Below are 17,427 nucleotides of genomic sequence, written 5' to 3'. Positions count from 1 at the left end.
GTGCGACGAGACAGGATGGAAGGGTTTCAGCTAAATCTGCGCTCGTGTGATCCTTCTCACTTACCAACCGCACCAACCATACCAGAGAGTGGGAGAGGGAGAGGGATGGTAAGAAGGATGGGGCGAGGGAAAGGAGAGGGGATGAGGGGAAAGGATACGCGTCTGTTAGCAACTTGCTCGGAGACATCGCGACGCCTGACCGAATGATAACCCGAGTAGCGTGGCAACAAGGCATTTAATACTATGCCCTCAGTTCGGTTGAGGAAAAGGGTTGTGCTCTGATCAGCTACTTGTGGCATGATGTCTGAGGGGTGGGATGAGGGGTGAGATATGGAGATGAGCAGAGAGAGGAGAGGAATGGGGAGATGAAGGAAGTTTATGATGTGGGCTAGCACTTCTGGGCTATTTGACTTGCGGACGCCATAAAGCAGAGAGCCCGACGATGAACCAGATACAATCCCCACCTGCCTGTTTGCTGACCACATATATATAGCATGGCTCTCCTTTGGTAACTTGGAGTTTGTCCAGTCAACAATGAGATAACATATGGGCCTGACAACGAACTCGTACTTGACTGTCTCCGGAAGTTTGTGCACGATCGACCGTGATTTACGGATTGCTGTCCCCTTCGCCCTCAAACGAGCCCAATGGAAGGACCGGTACGCAATCCCTGACCTAGTTGCAAAGGGTTGCGGGCCCCGACGCGTTGCCTTCAATGGGCGCTGTCGGCCTTCCTTGGCCCCGCAAGACATGTAGCAGCAAGACTTCTAGCACCACCCGACCCTTGCCCATACTTGGGCCTATCGGGGTAGCGTCCGGATGTTGCCACAGAGATTGCCCTTGGGTGGGAATCCTCGAGGGGTGCGTTTGCCGCATTTTTTTGGTTGGTCAAGGGTTGGTGTCGATCCGCTTTGGACCGCTTGTCCTGGCGGAGGTTATTGGGGATGGAGACATTCAAGTGTGCAGTATACTGCTTTGTGCCTTTCGGCTTCGAGTCTCGACTTTCGACTTCGGACGTCGACTTTGCCCCTTGCACTTCAGAAAAAAGGGCTACCATCCTCTTGTTTGCTGACCAGATCGCATGGCCCTCCCTTGGTGACATGGGGTTTGTCCGTCAGCAGTATGTAATGTGAGTCGCTGGACTCGGTTCACCTCGCCATTATAGACACGCACGCCACACGCCTAACCCAAAGGTTGCCCGGTGCCGTCCGCTTTAATATTCCTGGCGGGTATACCACTTTTCGAGTGGCACTACTGTCTGTCCTTGAGCAGATCTGGTTGCATGGACCGGTCCGTTTCGAATCGGACCCCAGCGCGTCGCCTTTGTTGATCAGCGGGCGCCGCTGGCTTGTCTTGGCCGCGCAGAGATTGCCCGTAGGTGGGAACGCTCAAGGGGAGGCCCGACCTGTCTTTTTTTCCTCTTGATCAAGGGCTGGTCAGTTCAATGGAGACCCGCGGCTTCGGGTCGCCTTCTCGAAGCGTATCCAGGGACGGAACGAGGCAGAGTGGGGGTCAGGTGACAGCATCGACCTCGGCTTCTTTCGGCAGCCAAGGTCGAATCCAGCAAATTCGGTAACTTCTGCAGCTGGCTCAGTCTCCACCTTCAACTCACCTTCAACCTCAGCCGTCGTCCTTCTTTATTCATATGTAAACCCTTCCTTTGAATACTGACACTGTTCTGTAGGTCAGCGTGGAGCTTCATCAATCACTTTGGTTGGTAACTCGGTGACCCTCTCCGCTGAGCTGCATAGTCTGTAGACCTCTGGTTCAACCCAGATTAGATACGTAAGCTATGAGGTGCTGATTGACACAGATGAATGAAGTTTGGTAGAATGGCGCATCTATTCAAGAGGACAGCGGCGGGACTTCAGTCTGGCATTCCGCTCTAGCTAGGGATAACGCGTAAGATATCTAGCTATGGGATTTACTGGTTTGGCCTTTCCGCGCCTCCCCATTTCTTCCATGACGTCTAGATCGTTTACGGCCTGTCAGCTCATCAAACCCTCGGCCAAATCTTCCTCAGCGTACTCCCTTCATCCACCCTCCCCTCTGCAACCCTCTCCAAGCCCCTTTGAAACACATCCAAAAACCCGTCTACAACCTCATCTCCGCCAAAGGCTCCACTCCGCCAGGTGACCGTTACACCCAATCCTCCATCTCCAGTGCTCCCGACCACATTTACGTTCAACGCCGATCCGACAGGGTTTGCGGACTGCGCGAACCAAAGTCGCTCAACACCCGGAAGTGGATCAACTGCGCCGAGATTTGAGAGTTCAAAGGATGCGGCGAACGGCGAGGTAGAAGCCGCCTTATCAAGTAAGAACTCCTCCCAGCCAGTCAAAGGTAGATTCTCTGGATCCGGGTCAGGGATATACCCCAACATCCCTATCCCGCTGACCGCCTCCTCCCTCTCCCACGGATCTTTCAACTTGTCCTGATATCTATTCGCCAACTCCCAGAACTTGGTCGACTCATATAACCGTGTCCATGTCGTTCGTTGGGTACAGACATAGTTCCCGGTCGTGGGTGGATGTGCAAGTGAGCCACCGGCGCCACGAAGCGAGATTGGAGTTTCGGTCGTGATGTCGGGCGAGGAGGAAGCCCAGCGGAGAGAAGCAACTGCGATGGTATGTAGGATGGTGTGAATGGAAACGTTATGTTGTTTGCTGACTCGTCGGAGGGAGGTGAGGATACCCGGTGAAAAGTGGAGGGATTTGAGGTCGATCCGGCAGTGGTGTGGTTGCGCTTGTACTTGAGATGGCCATGCCTTTGATGTGGGACGAAGAAAAGAAGGGAGTTTGGGTGCGATGAGATCGCCGGCGATGACGCGTACAAGCTTTGACACTGATGGTCGTACATCGATAGTAGATTCCAGCGAGGGCGGCAAGCCCTCTGCGCCTTCGATCTCGGTATCAGAGAGCAGAAGCTTGATGGCAGTCACAGCACCCAAACCGTCCGTGACACAATGACTGAACGTAGCAGCCACGAAATGCGCTCCACCGCATTGACTCGGTTTGTAGACCCCAACCCGCCACAGCGGACCCTTCTCAACATTGAACTTTGCGCCAATCGCCATCTCTCGCGCCATGATCTCGTTCTCGGACGCCATTGACTCCTCAGAGTGTAGGACATCTTCGACTTCCACATCTCCAGGTTGGAACGACGGTTCCCTGGTCTTTGTCCCGGCAATCCGACTTCGAAGTAGCGGGAATGCGGAAAGCAACAAGTAGATCCTGCTCTTCAGGTTGTCGATCGAAGTCTGAGAAGAAACACCAGCCAAAATGACGATAATTGGTGAAAAACCCGCAGATGTCCGTGCAAGAGAGTAGCGTTCATAGTTGCCTACAACAATGGATCAGCAACCGTTCGGCGGGGAAATTGCGGGATTGCGCACCCAGACGCCGCTCGAGAGTGACCGGCTGAACCCAATTTGTTCTCAATCGTCGCTTGACAGGGCTTTGCAATGGATCCATGGTGGTATATGGTGTTCCGGTGATCTTCGAAACGTGCACGGTATACGGCGTCGCAGCTGCAGAGGGCTTCGGGGTCCGTGCGGCGCGGCAGTGCGCCTAATCTCTCGGCGCACAGGTGCAGGTGGCTGCTTACGCAAAATCAATTAAAGGGATTTGACTTATAGCATCAGGTAGGTTATATGATTCAGCATATATCAAAAGTGCAACACCATACTCTCTCGCCGTCTCTCAACCGCTCACAATGTCCAGAATAGCTAACAGTAACCATACAAACAACAAACAATGCCGAGAAAAAGATTTCACCGGTACCCTATTCCTTGATAACTCCAGGTCCCATATCCGCCGCCTTTGCCTTCCCATTGATACCCACTGCTCTGCTCGGGGCTTCCGCAGCCTTATCCACGAGATTCTGTACATTTTCTGTTCCCTCAATGACTTTGCTTAACCATGGTGTTCTCGGACTGGCCGGAGCAGCGTATCTGCTCGAGTTTTCCGCTTCCATGATTGCGATCGGCGGTGTCCGCCAAGCACACAACTTCTCCAAAGTCTCGATGATGTGCTGCTTGGTCGGTGGCTTTTCCAACTGTGCGTCGAAGAGCGAAGAATCGGTGATATCGTTTATATACGACGTCACCGCAACCAAAGGCGTGTTCGCATTCGTATTCCTCGTCGTCCGGATCATCCTCGCTGCATCATTTCCATTGATCTGAGGAAGATTGATATCACTGAAAATGATATCGAACTTAATCTTACTCATCGCCAACCGCACAAGTGTCGCGCCATCCGGCGCACCAACACAGCGGTTACACAACGTCTCGAGTTGTTTTTCCAACACCGCGCGAGAGACAGGGTTGTCCTCCGCAATCAACACATCAAGAGGTCGATACTGCGGTACACCCGGTGGCAGGACATTCGACAATCGTCGCGAATGATGTCGCCTGCGCTGAACACGCAACAATGCCGATCCACGCGCATCCTCCGTATCTGAAGACGACGGAGACGGATCAAATACCTGACTTCGCCGCTTAGACTTCTTAAAAGATTCTGGAAAAAAGGGGCGCTCAACACCTGGCGCGGGTGCACTTCCCATACTAAACGCACGAGAACGGGGACTCATACCCGAAATCGTACTCCGTCTCCTCGGTGGTGTAGGGAACGCACGTTGCGTCGGCGACGAACTTGCGGACGAGAACGACTCCGAGTTATGCTTCTTATGCTGGCGCACACTCTCGGGCTCGTTACAGAACGAAACAGACGGACGAGATTGTGTCGGTGAACTTGGCGACGACGGTACCAGGATCGCCGGTGGTACAAGTCCGCTTCCATGCCCACTGCTCGTGGTCGGAGCCGAACTGACAGGTGACGATGGACCGGACGAGAACGCGATCGGCATCGAACTCGTAGATTGCAACGACATGATCGATGGCGACCTCGGCCTATCGAGGTTGGGCACTGAGCCATGTCGAACGGCATGTCCAGCTTTATCCACCGGCACCAACTGTAAATGCTCCGACCTCAGTCGCTGAATCACGTCTTTGTTGGCACGATCCAACACAGGCAAGTTCTTGAACATGAACGACCCAAAGTTATCTTGTGCCGGCTCACTCGACCGACGATCTCGTGGCTTTCGTTCACGTACATGAGGGGGAATAGCTAGCGGCATGAGCTTCGGCTTGTAAGCACCTCCAAGCTTAGCCATAGCGAGCGCCCTTTCCTTCTCCTTGTCGGACTGTGAGGGCGACTCTTCGGACAGAACCGCTTGCTCGTCAATGTCTTGAAACTCGGTCGCGCCACGTCTGTCAAAGTACTCCGTGTCCTCTGGATTATCCGGTGTAGGCACAAACGAAGCCTCCTCATCCAACAGATGCTCCCAGTTGATCCCCTTGAAGAAAGGATGGCTTGTCACCTCGTCCGCCCCATTCGCTCCAAGTCTCTGAGTTTGATCAACACAAAGAAGTCTATTAATCAAATCCCTCGCCTGTTCCGAGATGAGATGTTCATCACCGTCCTCCTCTTCCGGCCAGATAATCCTTCTTTCAAGGATATTCTCAAAGACCTTCTCGGGCGTTTCATCGTGAAACGGCGGAACCCCAAACATGAACTCAAACAAGATACAGCCAAGAGACCACCAATCACTCATCTCATCCTGCCCAGTTCCCTTGATTGTTTCGGGCGCAAGATAATCCGGCGTACCAACAAACTTCCTCGTGCTATCATTCGGATCAAACAACGAAAGCTGCGGTGGCAGCATCATAACCGCAGCAGTTGCTGATGAAGACACAGTCATCGCGGTTGATAATGTCGGCTCAGAGCTAATCGTATGCAGCGCAGACGTGCTGAAACTACTCGACACACTCCCAACACTGTCGATCGACCCCCTCCTACTCCTTCCAGCCTGGCTATTCAGCGCCAGACCAGAAAAGCTCCGCGCGATGCTGCTATCACCTGACTCGCCGACACCACTCGTCCGCCGACTACCTGTCCCACTTCCATGTCGGTTGAGCATGAAGTACGACGGAGCATTAATCCCGTTCCCAGCATCAGGTAACATGCTCGGCGTACTCCCTGCCGAACTCGGAGAATTGTCGTCCCGATTACCAGATCCTTGACTTCCATAACTCGTCGCACGTTCTCTAATGAACAACGGCTGGGCCATGACCAGCTCTGGACTATTCCTGTCCGTGGTCTGGACATGAGCTTGAGCCCGATGCTGTCGTCCAATCAACCCCATGCGACTCAATCCGAAATCCGTCAACTTTAGATGCCCTCTCTGATCAATAAGGAAGTTGTCCGGCTTCAAGTCACGATGTACAATACCGTGTTCATGGAGGTACTTCACCCCCAACACAATTTCCGCCATATACTTCTTCGCCCAATCCTCACTCAACCCACCAAGGATCTTAATCAACGCCGCACAATCCCCACCATTGCAATACTCCATAACCAAATACAAATACTCCTTCGTCTGAAACGTAAACCACAACTTCGCAACGAACGGATTTTCACCCTGCGCCATCAAGATTGCACGTTCAGCACGTACATTCGTAACCTGATTCTTCGCAATCATATCTGCCTTTTTGAGTATCTTGATAGCGAAATATTCTCCAGTCGTCTTTTTCTTCGCAAGATACACACTCCCAAACGCACCCTTCGAGATCGGCTTGATGATATCGAAATCCTTGATACTGGGCGGTGTAGCACGTGTAGGCGGTGTCAGACTCGCAACCCGGGGGGACGGAGGCGGCATGAACCTCCCATAATTCCCGAACCCGATACTCCCACTCCCCTCACTGCCAACACTAACTTGCCTTCGATGCCCCGCAAACCCCGTCGAACTCCCAAAACTCGAACTCAATCCCTCGGTCATCGCAGTGCTGGGATCAGCGGGTATACTCAGCTTATAAACCTGCTGCTGCTTCAACGGACTCGACATGAACCTCGACGGACTCGGCTGTCGTCTCGGACTGCCGTATAAGCCGGAAAAGCGGGGATGTACAGCCCTTGGCTGACTCACCTCCGAATCACTCGCCGGACTCTCCGCATGCGGGCTCTGGCTCTGCTGACCTTGTCTCGACGACGGTCCACTTCCCCCAGGGCTGTTCGAATCCGAGTCCGCGGTGGGTATATCCATATACGACTTCCCCGCCCCAACATTCTTATGGGAAGGGGACTGTCCCGGCGAAACACGTTCCTCAGACTCGTGCCTCACCAACTTAGGCGTAAACACCCCACTACTCACACCCCCCGTCCCCGTCCTCGTCCCCGTCCCCGTCCCAGGCCTAGTTCCAGGACTCCCAGGCTGAGATCCCCTCCTCTCATCCCCAACACCAAAACCACCTGGACTCTGCGACCGTGTCTGGGTCCACGGCTGCTTAAACACCGCCTCATTCAACACCGGCGGCACCCCCATCCCTTCCTCCTCTTCCATCATCTCATCCTCATCCTCGACATTTTCGAGTTCCCCCTCACTCCCAGCAATTGCCCTCTCAATCGCCGTATCAATAACATCCTGAACCTGCAAATACAGCTCCTGCCTAATCCTCTCCCCATACTGTATCGCATTCCTCAACCTCATGACAGCATCAACCTTCGCCCTCGCACATATCTCCACATCCTCACACAAAAGTCTCAAACCATCTCCCCCTCCTACCCCGGAGCCTGCACCATCACCGTCAGAAGACGACGATTGGAACGACATTTCCCACGGTCCACTCAGCCGATGAAATCCCAAAACTTGAGATATCCGCTTCTCACTCGCCGGACTCTGGACACGTAACTCCCACTCTCCCTGTTCATTGAATTGTGCTGCCGTCTCGCTATCTTCACGAATCGTGGGCGTAGAGATATCGAGCGCTGTATCGAGTAAATCCAACATCACCTCCAACGTCCTCAAACACTGCACAGGGCGTCTCGAACCTCCACTATGGACGGGACTACTCGCCAACGCACTCGGCCGACTCTGTCTCGGACTCCGTGGTGATGTTCCGGGCGCACTTCCCGTTCCACTACCCCAGGTTATGGGCGGCGGCGGAGGTGGGAGGATCTTTAGTCCCCGATACTCAACCTCCCTATCCCCCCCCTCCAACCGATCCATAACCCCAACCACAACCCCCCTCATATCCCTCCCCAAATCCTGCGCCCCCTGAACCTCACTCTCAGCCTTATGCACAACCAAACACAGCTCACTATGCCTTTCAAAATACCAACTCTGGATCTCCCTCTCACAGATCCGACACATCACGCTTCCGGGTGCACGGTCCCCAATTTCAGAGGGGTGGGTATCGGGGTCGGAGGCGATGTCGGTGAGGTAGCTTGCGAGGACTTCGGCGCCGACACCGAGGGTTGAGACGAGGGTTGGGTCGAGGTTGAGGGTTAGGGAGCGCGGGGTGGGAAGGGGACGGATGACCCACATCGTATCCGTCACGCCACTCGCCAACGGTGAATTAGAGCTCGCGGGTGCATGTAACAAGATGCCCTGTGCTTCCAAATCGAGGATGTGAGAAGTCGTGCAATCGTAGTCCTCATCTTGCGCAAACACACGCTCATCATCCTCATCCCCACTCCCGCCTCCACCACCAACCCTGCCTGTATGGCTACCACCAACCTCCATCAGAAACCGTATCCGATGTGAGTGTCCCCCATCCTCCAACAACCTTCCAATCCCCTCCGTAAACGCATCTCGATTCCCAACCAACAACTCTCTTATCGGCCTCCCAACAACCGTACTCGGATCACTCCCCAGCACATCCTGCCACGTCGGTGAGACCCAGCGTAGCATCCCTGACAACGTCAATTCGATGACGACATTTTGTGATTGGGCTTGTTCGGCTGCTTCGCGGAGGTCGAGGGTTTCGGCTGCGGAGGGAGGTGGGAGTTCGAGGTTGAGGAGGTCTAGAGAGTGAGAGGATGAAGAAGGAGGTGGGGAGGGGGTTGTGGAGATGGGAATTCCCGTGCGGAGGGGGGAGGAGTTGTACCCGTGGGGGGAGAGGTACTCCGTGGCCATTTGGTGATGCTCCTTATTCGATTTGTCGAGGCCAAGTTGAACGGTTTGACGGTGGTGTGTATGGTTCTGTAGAGAATGTGTGTAGGGTATCTCAGTCTTTCTGGTTGCTGGTGTTATATGAAGGTCTCTCCTGATATTCCACGTGAATCCAGCAAGTTATGGACGGATCACACCGTACGCGTGTCTCTGACAGGAGAAAGTCGCAGAGAAATTGCTGGCATGCACTGTCTCTCGCTTTTCAAGTCAATCTCGTCAATTCGTCTCGGTTGAATGTGCCAAGTTGCACAGCTGCACAGCTGCACAGCCCCGTATGGTAGGGATGTTCGTTGCGCTCGGTGCAGCAGGCGTTGCAGTTGGTGTTTCCTAACGCACCCTGGCTTCCTGTCGGAGAGTCGATAAGCGTACGGCCCGAACACAGGGCAAACAAGCAGCTGAAACGGTCCGCAAATCGTCTTCTTCTTCTTCTTCGAAACGTCCCTCGGAGTGTTCGGTTGAGCAGCTGACGGAGGTGGATGATCCTAGCCCCGACCCAGCCAAGCTTCGTCTGCAACACGCGTCTCCCGTACGCAGCTCCGCCTCGGCAACAAAAATACCGTCAAGTCCCCCCTTCCTTTCTCGCCGATGGCTTCAACGACCGAGGCCATCCACCCGCCAACAGCCCCCGTAATCTTCCAATGCGCCTCCTGCCGTACAATCATCGGCGACTCCTACGCTCACATCACCTCCCACATCGACCTCAACACCTTTACCCTCTCCTCCGCACCCAACATCACCATCCGCGAACCAATCCTGTTGTCAACAGACGATGAGAGCGCGGATAAGGGATGTACGTACTCAGAGCTGGCGTGTGCAGGGTGTGAAGCGACACTCGGAAAGATGTATCGCACGACATTGAGGACATTGGATGAGATCCGGGATATGTACACGATTTCGTTACCGGCTGCGACACTCTACGAAGTCGGAACGACAAACTCGAACGTGGACATACCACAAGGCGCGTCCGGGACGTATTTACTCGACAAATTGACGAAACTCCAATCATTGGTCGTCGCACTGCACGAACGTCTCGAATCACTCGAATCACAACCCCCATCCCTCCACCAAAATGGGAATCACGACCCACAACACCTCCTACCACCCGCACAAGTCACCGAATCAACAACCATGCCCGCACCAACCCGCCCAATCCCCCGACACGCACCCATAAACGGCTTCCACCCCAATCCAGAAGCGGACGAGTTCGATGCCCAAGGCCGCTCGAAACGGCGAAGAACACTGGTGCAGTATCCAGCCGACCAGCCAACCCCCGCAGACCTCGAGTTACCACCCCTCCAATACACTGAACACCATCCACAGCACTACCTTCACCCAGATCACGCAGTAGAAGGAGATACGCGAATGGAGCACGGAAGAGAAGACTACTACGCCAACCCCCCTCACCGCCCTCAACCCCTCCCACCGCACCAACAACACCAACCACACCCACAATCCCCACCCCGCGAAATCCGCCGCGGACCGGGTCGACCGCGGAAATCTGAGGCGGCGAGAGTGGTTCCGGGGACACCGAGAGGAACAGGGAGGGGACCGGGGAGGCCGAGGGGGAGTACGTTGCAGAGACGGCAGATGGGGTTATAGGAGGTTTGATCGGAAGGTGTTTAGCGTTGTTTGATGGCGTTTTCTTCAATGACACGGTAGATTTCGAAATGCCATTTCATAAGGTGCAGAGACGAATCAGAGTGGATGTTGTGGTCCAGAAAAAAGGGCATTCCTAGGTAAAAAGTCAAATGGTATATGGAGATTCCTACGACTCCTTATTATCAATCATTTCCCTATCTATCCCCATCAACCCCTCACAGAGACTTGTTCATAAACCTCTTCTTCGAAAATGCCATCCACCACTTACTCGGCGCACCCCCCTCCCCCCCCTCATAAACCTTCAAAATCAACCTCTGCCCCAACTCCTGCCTAAACTGCCCCAAATACCCCTTCAACAACTCTCCCTCGCTCCTCCCCGCCGGTGGAGCAAACATCCCATTCATCGGGAACCCAGGCTCACCGGGAATCGTAAACTGCTCCAACGCCAACGAGTTTAGAGATTTAACGGCTTCGGATTGGGTGGGCGGGGTACGGGAGGAGAGACGTTGGAGGCAGTCGGAGATGAAGAGAATGCCGTAGATGAGGGTGCGGTCTGCTGGGCCGCGGATTTCGAAGTTACGGAAGAAACAGTTTGCGCGGAAGAGTTCGATGCATTCGTCGATGATGTCGGGGTCTTGTGGGTTGCTCACTGTGAACATAAAGAGATTAGCTTCTGAGATGAGGAAGAGAGAGATTGAGACCAGGAAGGTGGCGTACGTGGGTATGCTGGACCCTTGAAGCGGGTCTTGAGGGGAAGGAGGGCGAAGTTCCCAACGGTGCGAGTGTCATGGAAGTCCAAGAAGGATGAATGATAGGCCTGAAGGTCAATTCGTCAGCACTGACAGGGGGATCGAGGGAATGGACGGCATACAGGCATGATTGACGGTGTTTTGGGTTTGGAGGTGTTGTACGGCTACGCGCTCGGTACATGCACGTCAGCGTCACGGGGGGCAGGATGAGGCACAGCACTGGGGAAGCAGACCGGCAGAGAGAGCAGGACAGACGTCGAAGAAGTCTTCAGAATATCGTACTTGAAAAGGCCTACAAGTACTTTCCACCCTCAAACATCCCCCCCAACCCCCTCGCCTTCTCAACCAACTGATCCCTCATCTTCCCCGTAACCTTCCTTCCAACAACATCTCTCTCCCGATCAAACCCCCTCTTACTCGGATCATCCTTTTCCTCTTCTTCCTTTTCCTTCTGCTGTTCCTTATGCTGCTCCATCAGACTCGGACCTCGAGCAGACCGTACACGTTCCGCGATATCCTCATCCCTCTCCCTCTTCTCTCTTTCCTCCCTCGTTTCCTCCTTGGTAACTTGTGTAGCATGTCCCTGTAGCGTCGGAGCTCGCACACCCATAACCTCCTCCTCCAACCTCCGTGCCCGCTCCTGTGGCGTCTCCGTCCAAACCCTCGAATCAACATCCCCACCACTACTCGCCGCATCTTTCCCACTCTTCCCGGTATTGAACGTCCTAGCCCTAACCTTTCTCGCATCCGCACTGGTGGCCCAGTCAGCTTGGGTGGGCGGCGCGAGCATCCAGTCGTCGCGTTTGGGTTTGCCGTCTGAGTCCGTGGCAGCAGCACCGGGGACTGCGGCGGTGCCGGCGCGGAGGGCGAACTGACGTTCGATGTCCCTTTCGTTCACTGGACCAGTAGGTAGCATTGGTCCAACGTCATCGTCGCTGTCTTCATGTTCTTGTGGTGGAGGGGGGGCAGGACCCAGAACTCGTGCCCTCTTAGCTTCCCGCTCAGCTTCCTCTTTCGCAGCAGCCTCTCGCGCAGCTTTCTCTGCGCGTGCTTTCCGCTTGGCCTCTCGTGCAGCGAGAAGATGTGGAGGCAGCTCCGGCCCTGCCCTGTCTGGCTTCGTCACGGGTACAACTGATGCTGGGGAAGGCGCTTTCGGCGGTGATTGCGCTTGATCCTGAACGACCTCAGAGCTCTCTTGTGGTTCATGTGTAGGCGTACGCTTCCTTTTGAGGAATTCTTCGGGTACTGAAGGGCCGATCATGTTGTCTGGACGGTTCGTGGTGTTTGGATCGTGCATGAGGTAGATGTCGGTCCCGAAATAAAGTTGCGTCGAGGTGCAGCTGGTATGAGTGAAGACGAGTGTTTAAACTGAGTGATAGATGGTTTCCATCTTATGGCTAACACATTATGATAATCGATGGGCCTCACGACGAACTCATACAGTGTACTTGACTGTCTCCGGAAGTTTGTGCACGATCGACCGTGATTTACGGATTGCTGTCCCCTTCGCCCTCAAACGAGCCCAATGGAAGGACCGGTACGCAATCCCTGACCTAGTTGCAAAGGGTTGCGGGCCCCGACGCGTTGCCTTCAATGGGCGCTGTCGGCCTTCCTTGGCCCCGCAAGACATGTAGCAGCAAGACTTCTAGCACCACCCGACCCTTGCCCATACTTGGGCCTATCGGGGTAGCGTCCGGATGTTGCCACAGAGATTGCCCTTGGGTGGGAATCCTCAAGGGGTGCCCTGGCCGCAACTTTTTTCCTCTTGTTTGCTGACGAGATCGCATGGCCCTCCCTTGGTGACATGGGGTTTGTCCGTCAGCAGTATGTAATGTGAGTCGCTGGACTCGGTTCACCTCGCCATTATAGACACGCACGCCACACGCCTAACCCAAAGGTTGCCCGGTGCCGTCCGCTTTAATATTCCTGGCGGGTATACCACTTTTCGAGTGGCACTACTGTCTGTCCTTGAGCAGATCTGGTTGCATGGACCGGTCCGTTTCGAATCGGACCCCAGCGCGTCGCCTTTGTTGATCAGCGGGCGCCGCTGGCTTGTCTTGGCCGCGCAGAGATTGCCCGTAGGTGGGAACGCTCAAGGGGAGGCCCGACCTGTCTTTTTTTCCTCTTGATCAAGGGCTGGTCAGTTCAATGGAGACCCGCGGCTTCGGGTCGCCTTCTCGAAGCGTATCCAGGGACGGAACGAGGCAGAGTGGGGGTCAGGTGACAGCATCGACCTCGGCTTCTTTCGGCAGCCAAGGTCGAATCCAGCAAATTCGGTAAACCCGCCTGTTTCATTTACATCAACTCCAGCAGATCATTTGCTTCGGCTTAAGTCATGTCCGTGAGGAATCCGGGACCACCTGCATCGCGTCGGTGCCACCACTCACGTTCTAACAAATTCTTTCATTTGTTGTGGGTGGTATGTGGTGGGTGTAGTGGGTAAGTGAAATGAATCAGATCAGTGAAATATTCGGACGGAATTCCTTCACTCGCACTATTCGAGCTAGTCGAGTTAGCGCCAAGTCATGACTGAACAATCAATCGTGCCCAATCCGGCCGGGAGCGCGCGAAAACCCGTGTGAAGTCCAAACCCGGATCCGACGAGAGAGCGGAGAGCGACTGTTAGCAAGAGTAAGGATCATTTCCGCCAGAGGATAGGACACTCTCACCTTTTTTCTTTTTCGGCAACGACGAACGGCGCTGTCTTCCTTCAGTGCTCGTATACCTTCGACACGAGGCCCATTTCGCGCGCGTAAGTTCATCGGTAATTTTCCCAGGCTCTGACGGCCTCCAACGCCGATCGAACTACTTTTCATGTTCAATGTCATTGCTGTTTTGGAATTCTGTTTTATGTACGTGGACCTTCTTGTCGTACTTTGGTCGTGTAGGTGACGAGTTACGTGCACAGCGAAGGGAGCTGCAAGATCATGCAAACCCTGCATCGCCCGCAATACGGTACGCCGCGACCGGTCGCGATAAAGCCGCAGCACGGTCAACGTTACCGTAACTGGTATCAGCTGCAGCGGGTACGTACTGCAGCAGCTTCCTTGCTGAGCCTAATATCAGACATGATCAACCATGTCAGCCAACTTGAGCAGACCACCCTACCCTGCGCGGCACACCAACTGCTTGATCAGGCAGTGGATGCGTCGCCAAGAATGCCTCTCCTTTGACACAGATCACATCACCTCGGCCTCTTCGGTAGCGGTCAGCCAACACATCTGATGTCGCTGCGTTCTCGGAAGGGATTCCCAGGATACCAGCCTTCCACCAACGGTTCCGGATATTCCGCCAAGGCGCAAGAGCGCAGTCTGCTGCGCGGTTCAGCAAACTTTCCTGCCAAGAACGTTCCATTTGCCGGGTTAAATGGGTTCGGGTGTTCGATTTCCAGACACGGTGCGGCGGAGGCTGGTCCGTGCGCGCGCGGTGTTGGCCGCACTGGGAGTACGCGCGCTCGCGACCCCGATTCAGAAAGGCAACCCACCAACCCCTCCCGAGAATCGATTGCAATTGGAATTATTGCCGAGACTTTGTGTCCAGCGTGGATAAAAAGGTAGCCATGGGATCGCCACCGTTTGCCCTCCAGACGACGACGGACGGCGATTTATACGAGAGCGCGACACCCTAGGATCTTTGATCCGGTTACATTCATTTGAAGCGGACCATCTATACACTCTTTTATCGACGATACTTTACTTATCTCGATATTCTACGCTCTTTTACGATCAATACGCTCGTTTTACCTGATTGCGCGATGCTCATCCACATTCTCTTCGCACTCCTCGCCATCCTCGGCAGTGCCATCGCCTTTGACCAATCCGCCAACACCAATCTCGCCGTCTACTGGGGTCAAAACTCCGCCGGTGGGTCCAGCACTCAATCCTCTCTCGCGACATACTGCCAAGACTCTATTGTCGACGTTATCCCCCTTGCGTTCCTTACGACCTTCAACATCGGTGGTGATCCTACCCTCAACTTCGCTTCGGCATGCGAAGGGACGTATTTTGATGATTCTACCACTCTTCTCAATTGCGGTCAGATCGCGGAGGATATCCAAACATGTCAAAACAGCGGCAAGAAGATTCTCTTGTCTCTCGGTGGTGCATCCGGTTCGTACGGTTTCACCTCGGATTCTCAAGCTGAGGAGTTCGCTGTCGAGATGTGGGGTATGTTTGGTGGTAACACTTCATCTGGCTTGGATCGTCCTTTTGGAGACTCTATCATTGATGGGTTTGACCTTGATATCGAAGGTGGATCGATAACTGGTTATTCCGCTTTCGTTACGAAGATGCGTGAGCTCTACGCTACGGATACCTCCAAGGACTACTATATCTCTGGTGCTCCGCAATGTCCTATGCCGGATGCGTACCTCAACGCTGCCTTGACGACGTCCTACTTTGACATGATCTTCGTGCAGGTATGACATGGTCTGATCTTAGAATCTCGCCCCTTGTGGCTAACATCTGGTACAGTTCTACAACAACTATTGCGGTGTCAACTACTATTCCACTTCCAACTTCAACTTCGGCGACTGGGACACTTTCGCAAAAGAATCCTCCTACAACACCGACGCAAAGGTTTACCTCGGAGTCCCCGCCGCCTCCTCTGCCGCTTCCTACGGTTATGTGGACGCTGACACCCTCGGCACCATCATCCAGGAGTTGCAGAGTGCGTATTCGAGCTTCGGTGGTGTTATGATGTGGGATATGTCCCAGGCGTACGCGAATGAGGATTCGAGTGGTGTGAATTATGCGGAGTTGGCGAAGGAGTATTTGCTTGGTACGCTTGCTGCGTCGACGACATCTACTTCCTCATCGACTACGAGGACTAGCACTTCTGCCTCCACCTCCACCTCCACTACCCCCACCGCTGGAATCACCACTACCACCACCACCCCTGCTGCCAGGTTCGGCGCTGGTACCACATCCTCCTCCTCTGCCACGACAACTCCCTCCTCAACCTCCACCGCGTCTTACACAACCGCAAGCTCAACCGTAACATCAGCCGCAACCGGTATAACGTCCGCCGACGGTTCCTGTGGTCCCAGTTCCTCGGGCGGGTATGTCTGCGAAAGCGGTCTCTGTTGTTCGCAGTGGGGATACTGTGGGATATCGGACTCGCACTGTGGGACTGGGTGTCAGAATGGGTATGGAGCTTGTTTGGCGGTTGATTCGTCGAGCTCCTCTTCGTCATCTTCTTCTTCGACTTCCTCCAGTTCGACTTCGTCGTCAACCGCAAGCACCAGCACAACTACGGTCCGTGCTACTTCATCTTCTTCCTCTTCGTCTTCAACGTCGACCTCTTCGGCCGACCCGACTACATCCTCTTCCACCACTGTGAGGCCTGCGACTTCCTCCTCTACCACTCACACCACAAGTGCAACGACTTCTAAGGCCTTCACTACATCGTCGAAGTCTTCTACCGCCACCAGTAAGGCGTCGACCACCACCATGAAGGCGGCCACAAGCACGTCGAAGGCCATCACTACGACGTCCAAGGCTGCCACTACGACGTCCAAGGCCATCACTACGACGTCCAAGGCTGCCACTACGACGTCCAAGGCTGCCACTACTACGACCAACGCCGCGACGACCACTTCCAGGGCATCTACTACATCGAGGGCTATATCTTCAACTACGAAAATGTCTAGCACGACCACTGCGAAGGCTTCGACGACTTCAAAGGCTGTCACTACCAGCGCTGGCGCGACCAAGGCGACAAATACGAAGTCGTCGACTACCACCTCTAAGGCTTCCACTACGAGCTCTAAGGCTGCGACGACTATTTCGAAGGCTGCCTCTACCTCTCAAACTTCCGCAAAGACGTCGTCCACTTCCATGGCCTCTACGAGCACGACCAAGCCTGCCACCACGACTTCCAAGTCTATCACCACCACTGCTAAAACCTCTACAACGACATCAAAAGCAGCGACTACCAGCGTTTTGACCAGCTCTACAAAGGCTACTACAACTTCCTCCTCATCCTCATCTACGTCTTCCAGCGCTGCCGCAACTTTCTCCACCACCATCTCCCCTGACGGAACCTGTGGGCTTTCCTCTTCCGGTGG

The 17,427-nt window shown here is 54.4% G+C and overlaps 9 protein-coding genes across 9 annotated transcripts; 2 read left to right on the top strand and 7 right to left on the bottom strand.

Annotated features, from left to right (window-relative positions):
- Positions 1-522: 522 nt before the first annotated feature.
- On the bottom strand, positions 523-1,204 carry SAICODRAFT_31534 (uncharacterized protein). Its single transcript, XM_019167943.1, has one exon. It carries the CDS (start codon positions 1,100-1,102, stop codon positions 713-715), a length of 390 nt encoding a protein of 129 aa, XP_019022126.1. The 5' UTR covers positions 1,103-1,204; the 3' UTR covers positions 523-712.
- Positions 1,205-1,996: 792 nt separating this feature from the next.
- On the bottom strand, positions 1,997-3,473 carry SAICODRAFT_27074 (uncharacterized protein; the record flags this gene model as incomplete). Its single annotated transcript, XM_019166998.1, has 2 exons — positions 1,997-3,342; positions 3,395-3,473. 2 exons carry the CDS (start codon positions 3,471-3,473, stop codon positions 1,997-1,999), a joined length of 1,425 nt encoding a protein of 474 aa, XP_019022125.1.
- A 262-nt stretch (positions 3,474-3,735) lies between these two features.
- On the bottom strand, positions 3,736-4,192 carry SAICODRAFT_31533 (uncharacterized protein). The gene has a single exon (XM_019167942.1). It carries the CDS (start codon positions 4,153-4,155, stop codon positions 3,784-3,786), a length of 372 nt encoding a protein of 123 aa, XP_019022124.1. The 5' UTR covers positions 4,156-4,192; the 3' UTR covers positions 3,736-3,783.
- Positions 4,193-5,265: 1,073 nt separating this feature from the next.
- Positions 5,266-6,720, bottom strand: SAICODRAFT_60514 (kinase-like protein; the record flags this gene model as incomplete). Its single annotated transcript, XM_019169771.1, has 2 exons — positions 5,266-5,673; positions 6,133-6,720. Coding segments are annotated over 2 exons (996 nt in total), but the record flags the coding sequence as incomplete, so codon positions are not given.
- Positions 6,721-9,306: 2,586 nt separating this feature from the next.
- On the top strand, positions 9,307-11,087 carry SAICODRAFT_31532 (uncharacterized protein). Its single transcript, XM_019167941.1, has one exon. The coding sequence runs from the start codon at positions 9,598-9,600 to the stop codon at positions 10,609-10,611; it is 1,014 nt and encodes a 337-aa protein (XP_019022122.1). The 5' UTR covers positions 9,307-9,597; the 3' UTR covers positions 10,612-11,087.
- Positions 10,827-11,511, bottom strand: SAICODRAFT_67242 (arp2/3 complex subunit; the record flags this gene model as incomplete). Its single annotated transcript, XM_019170297.1, has 3 exons — positions 11,483-11,511; positions 11,329-11,428; positions 10,827-11,260 (listed from the first exon to the last, which is right to left on the bottom strand). The coding sequence occupies exons 1-3, from the start codon at positions 11,486-11,488 to the stop codon at positions 10,827-10,829; spliced, it is 540 nt and encodes a 179-aa protein (XP_019022121.1). The 5' UTR covers positions 11,489-11,511.
- A 139-nt stretch (positions 11,512-11,650) lies between these two features.
- Positions 11,651-12,660, bottom strand: SAICODRAFT_31530 (uncharacterized protein; the record flags this gene model as incomplete). Its single annotated transcript, XM_019167940.1, has 1 exon — positions 11,651-12,660. The coding sequence occupies exon 1, from the start codon at positions 12,274-12,276 to the stop codon at positions 11,653-11,655; it is 624 nt and encodes a 207-aa protein (XP_019022120.1). The 5' UTR covers positions 12,277-12,660.
- A 1,094-nt stretch (positions 12,661-13,754) lies between these two features.
- SAICODRAFT_161418 (uncharacterized protein) lies at positions 13,755-14,914 on the bottom strand. The gene is made up of 3 exons (XM_019165613.1): positions 14,469-14,914; positions 14,030-14,416; positions 13,755-13,979 (listed from the first exon to the last, which is right to left on the bottom strand). Exons 1-3 carry the CDS (start codon positions 14,712-14,714, stop codon positions 13,884-13,886), a joined length of 729 nt encoding a protein of 242 aa, XP_019022119.1. The 5' UTR covers positions 14,715-14,914; the 3' UTR covers positions 13,755-13,883.
- Positions 14,915-14,930: 16 nt separating this feature from the next.
- SAICODRAFT_67239 (glycoside hydrolase) lies at positions 14,931-16,358 on the top strand (the record flags this gene model as incomplete). Its single annotated transcript, XM_019170296.1, has 3 exons — positions 14,931-15,777; positions 15,833-16,100; positions 16,192-16,358. Exons 1-3 carry the CDS (start codon positions 15,115-15,117, stop codon positions 16,356-16,358), a joined length of 1,098 nt encoding a protein of 365 aa, XP_019022118.1. The 5' UTR covers positions 14,931-15,114.
- Between the last annotated feature and the right edge of the window lie 1,069 nt (positions 16,359-17,427).

The sequence above is a fragment of the Saitoella complicata genome, assembly GCF_001661265.1.
Source record: "Saitoella complicata NRRL Y-17804 unplaced genomic scaffold SAICOscaffold_22, whole genome shotgun sequence".
Taxonomy (NCBI): Eukaryota; Fungi; Ascomycota; class Saitoellomycetes; order Saitoellales; family Saitoellaceae; genus Saitoella; species Saitoella complicata.
The sequence above is the reverse complement of the archived record's forward strand: the minus strand, read 5'-3'. Positions and strand labels throughout refer to the sequence as shown.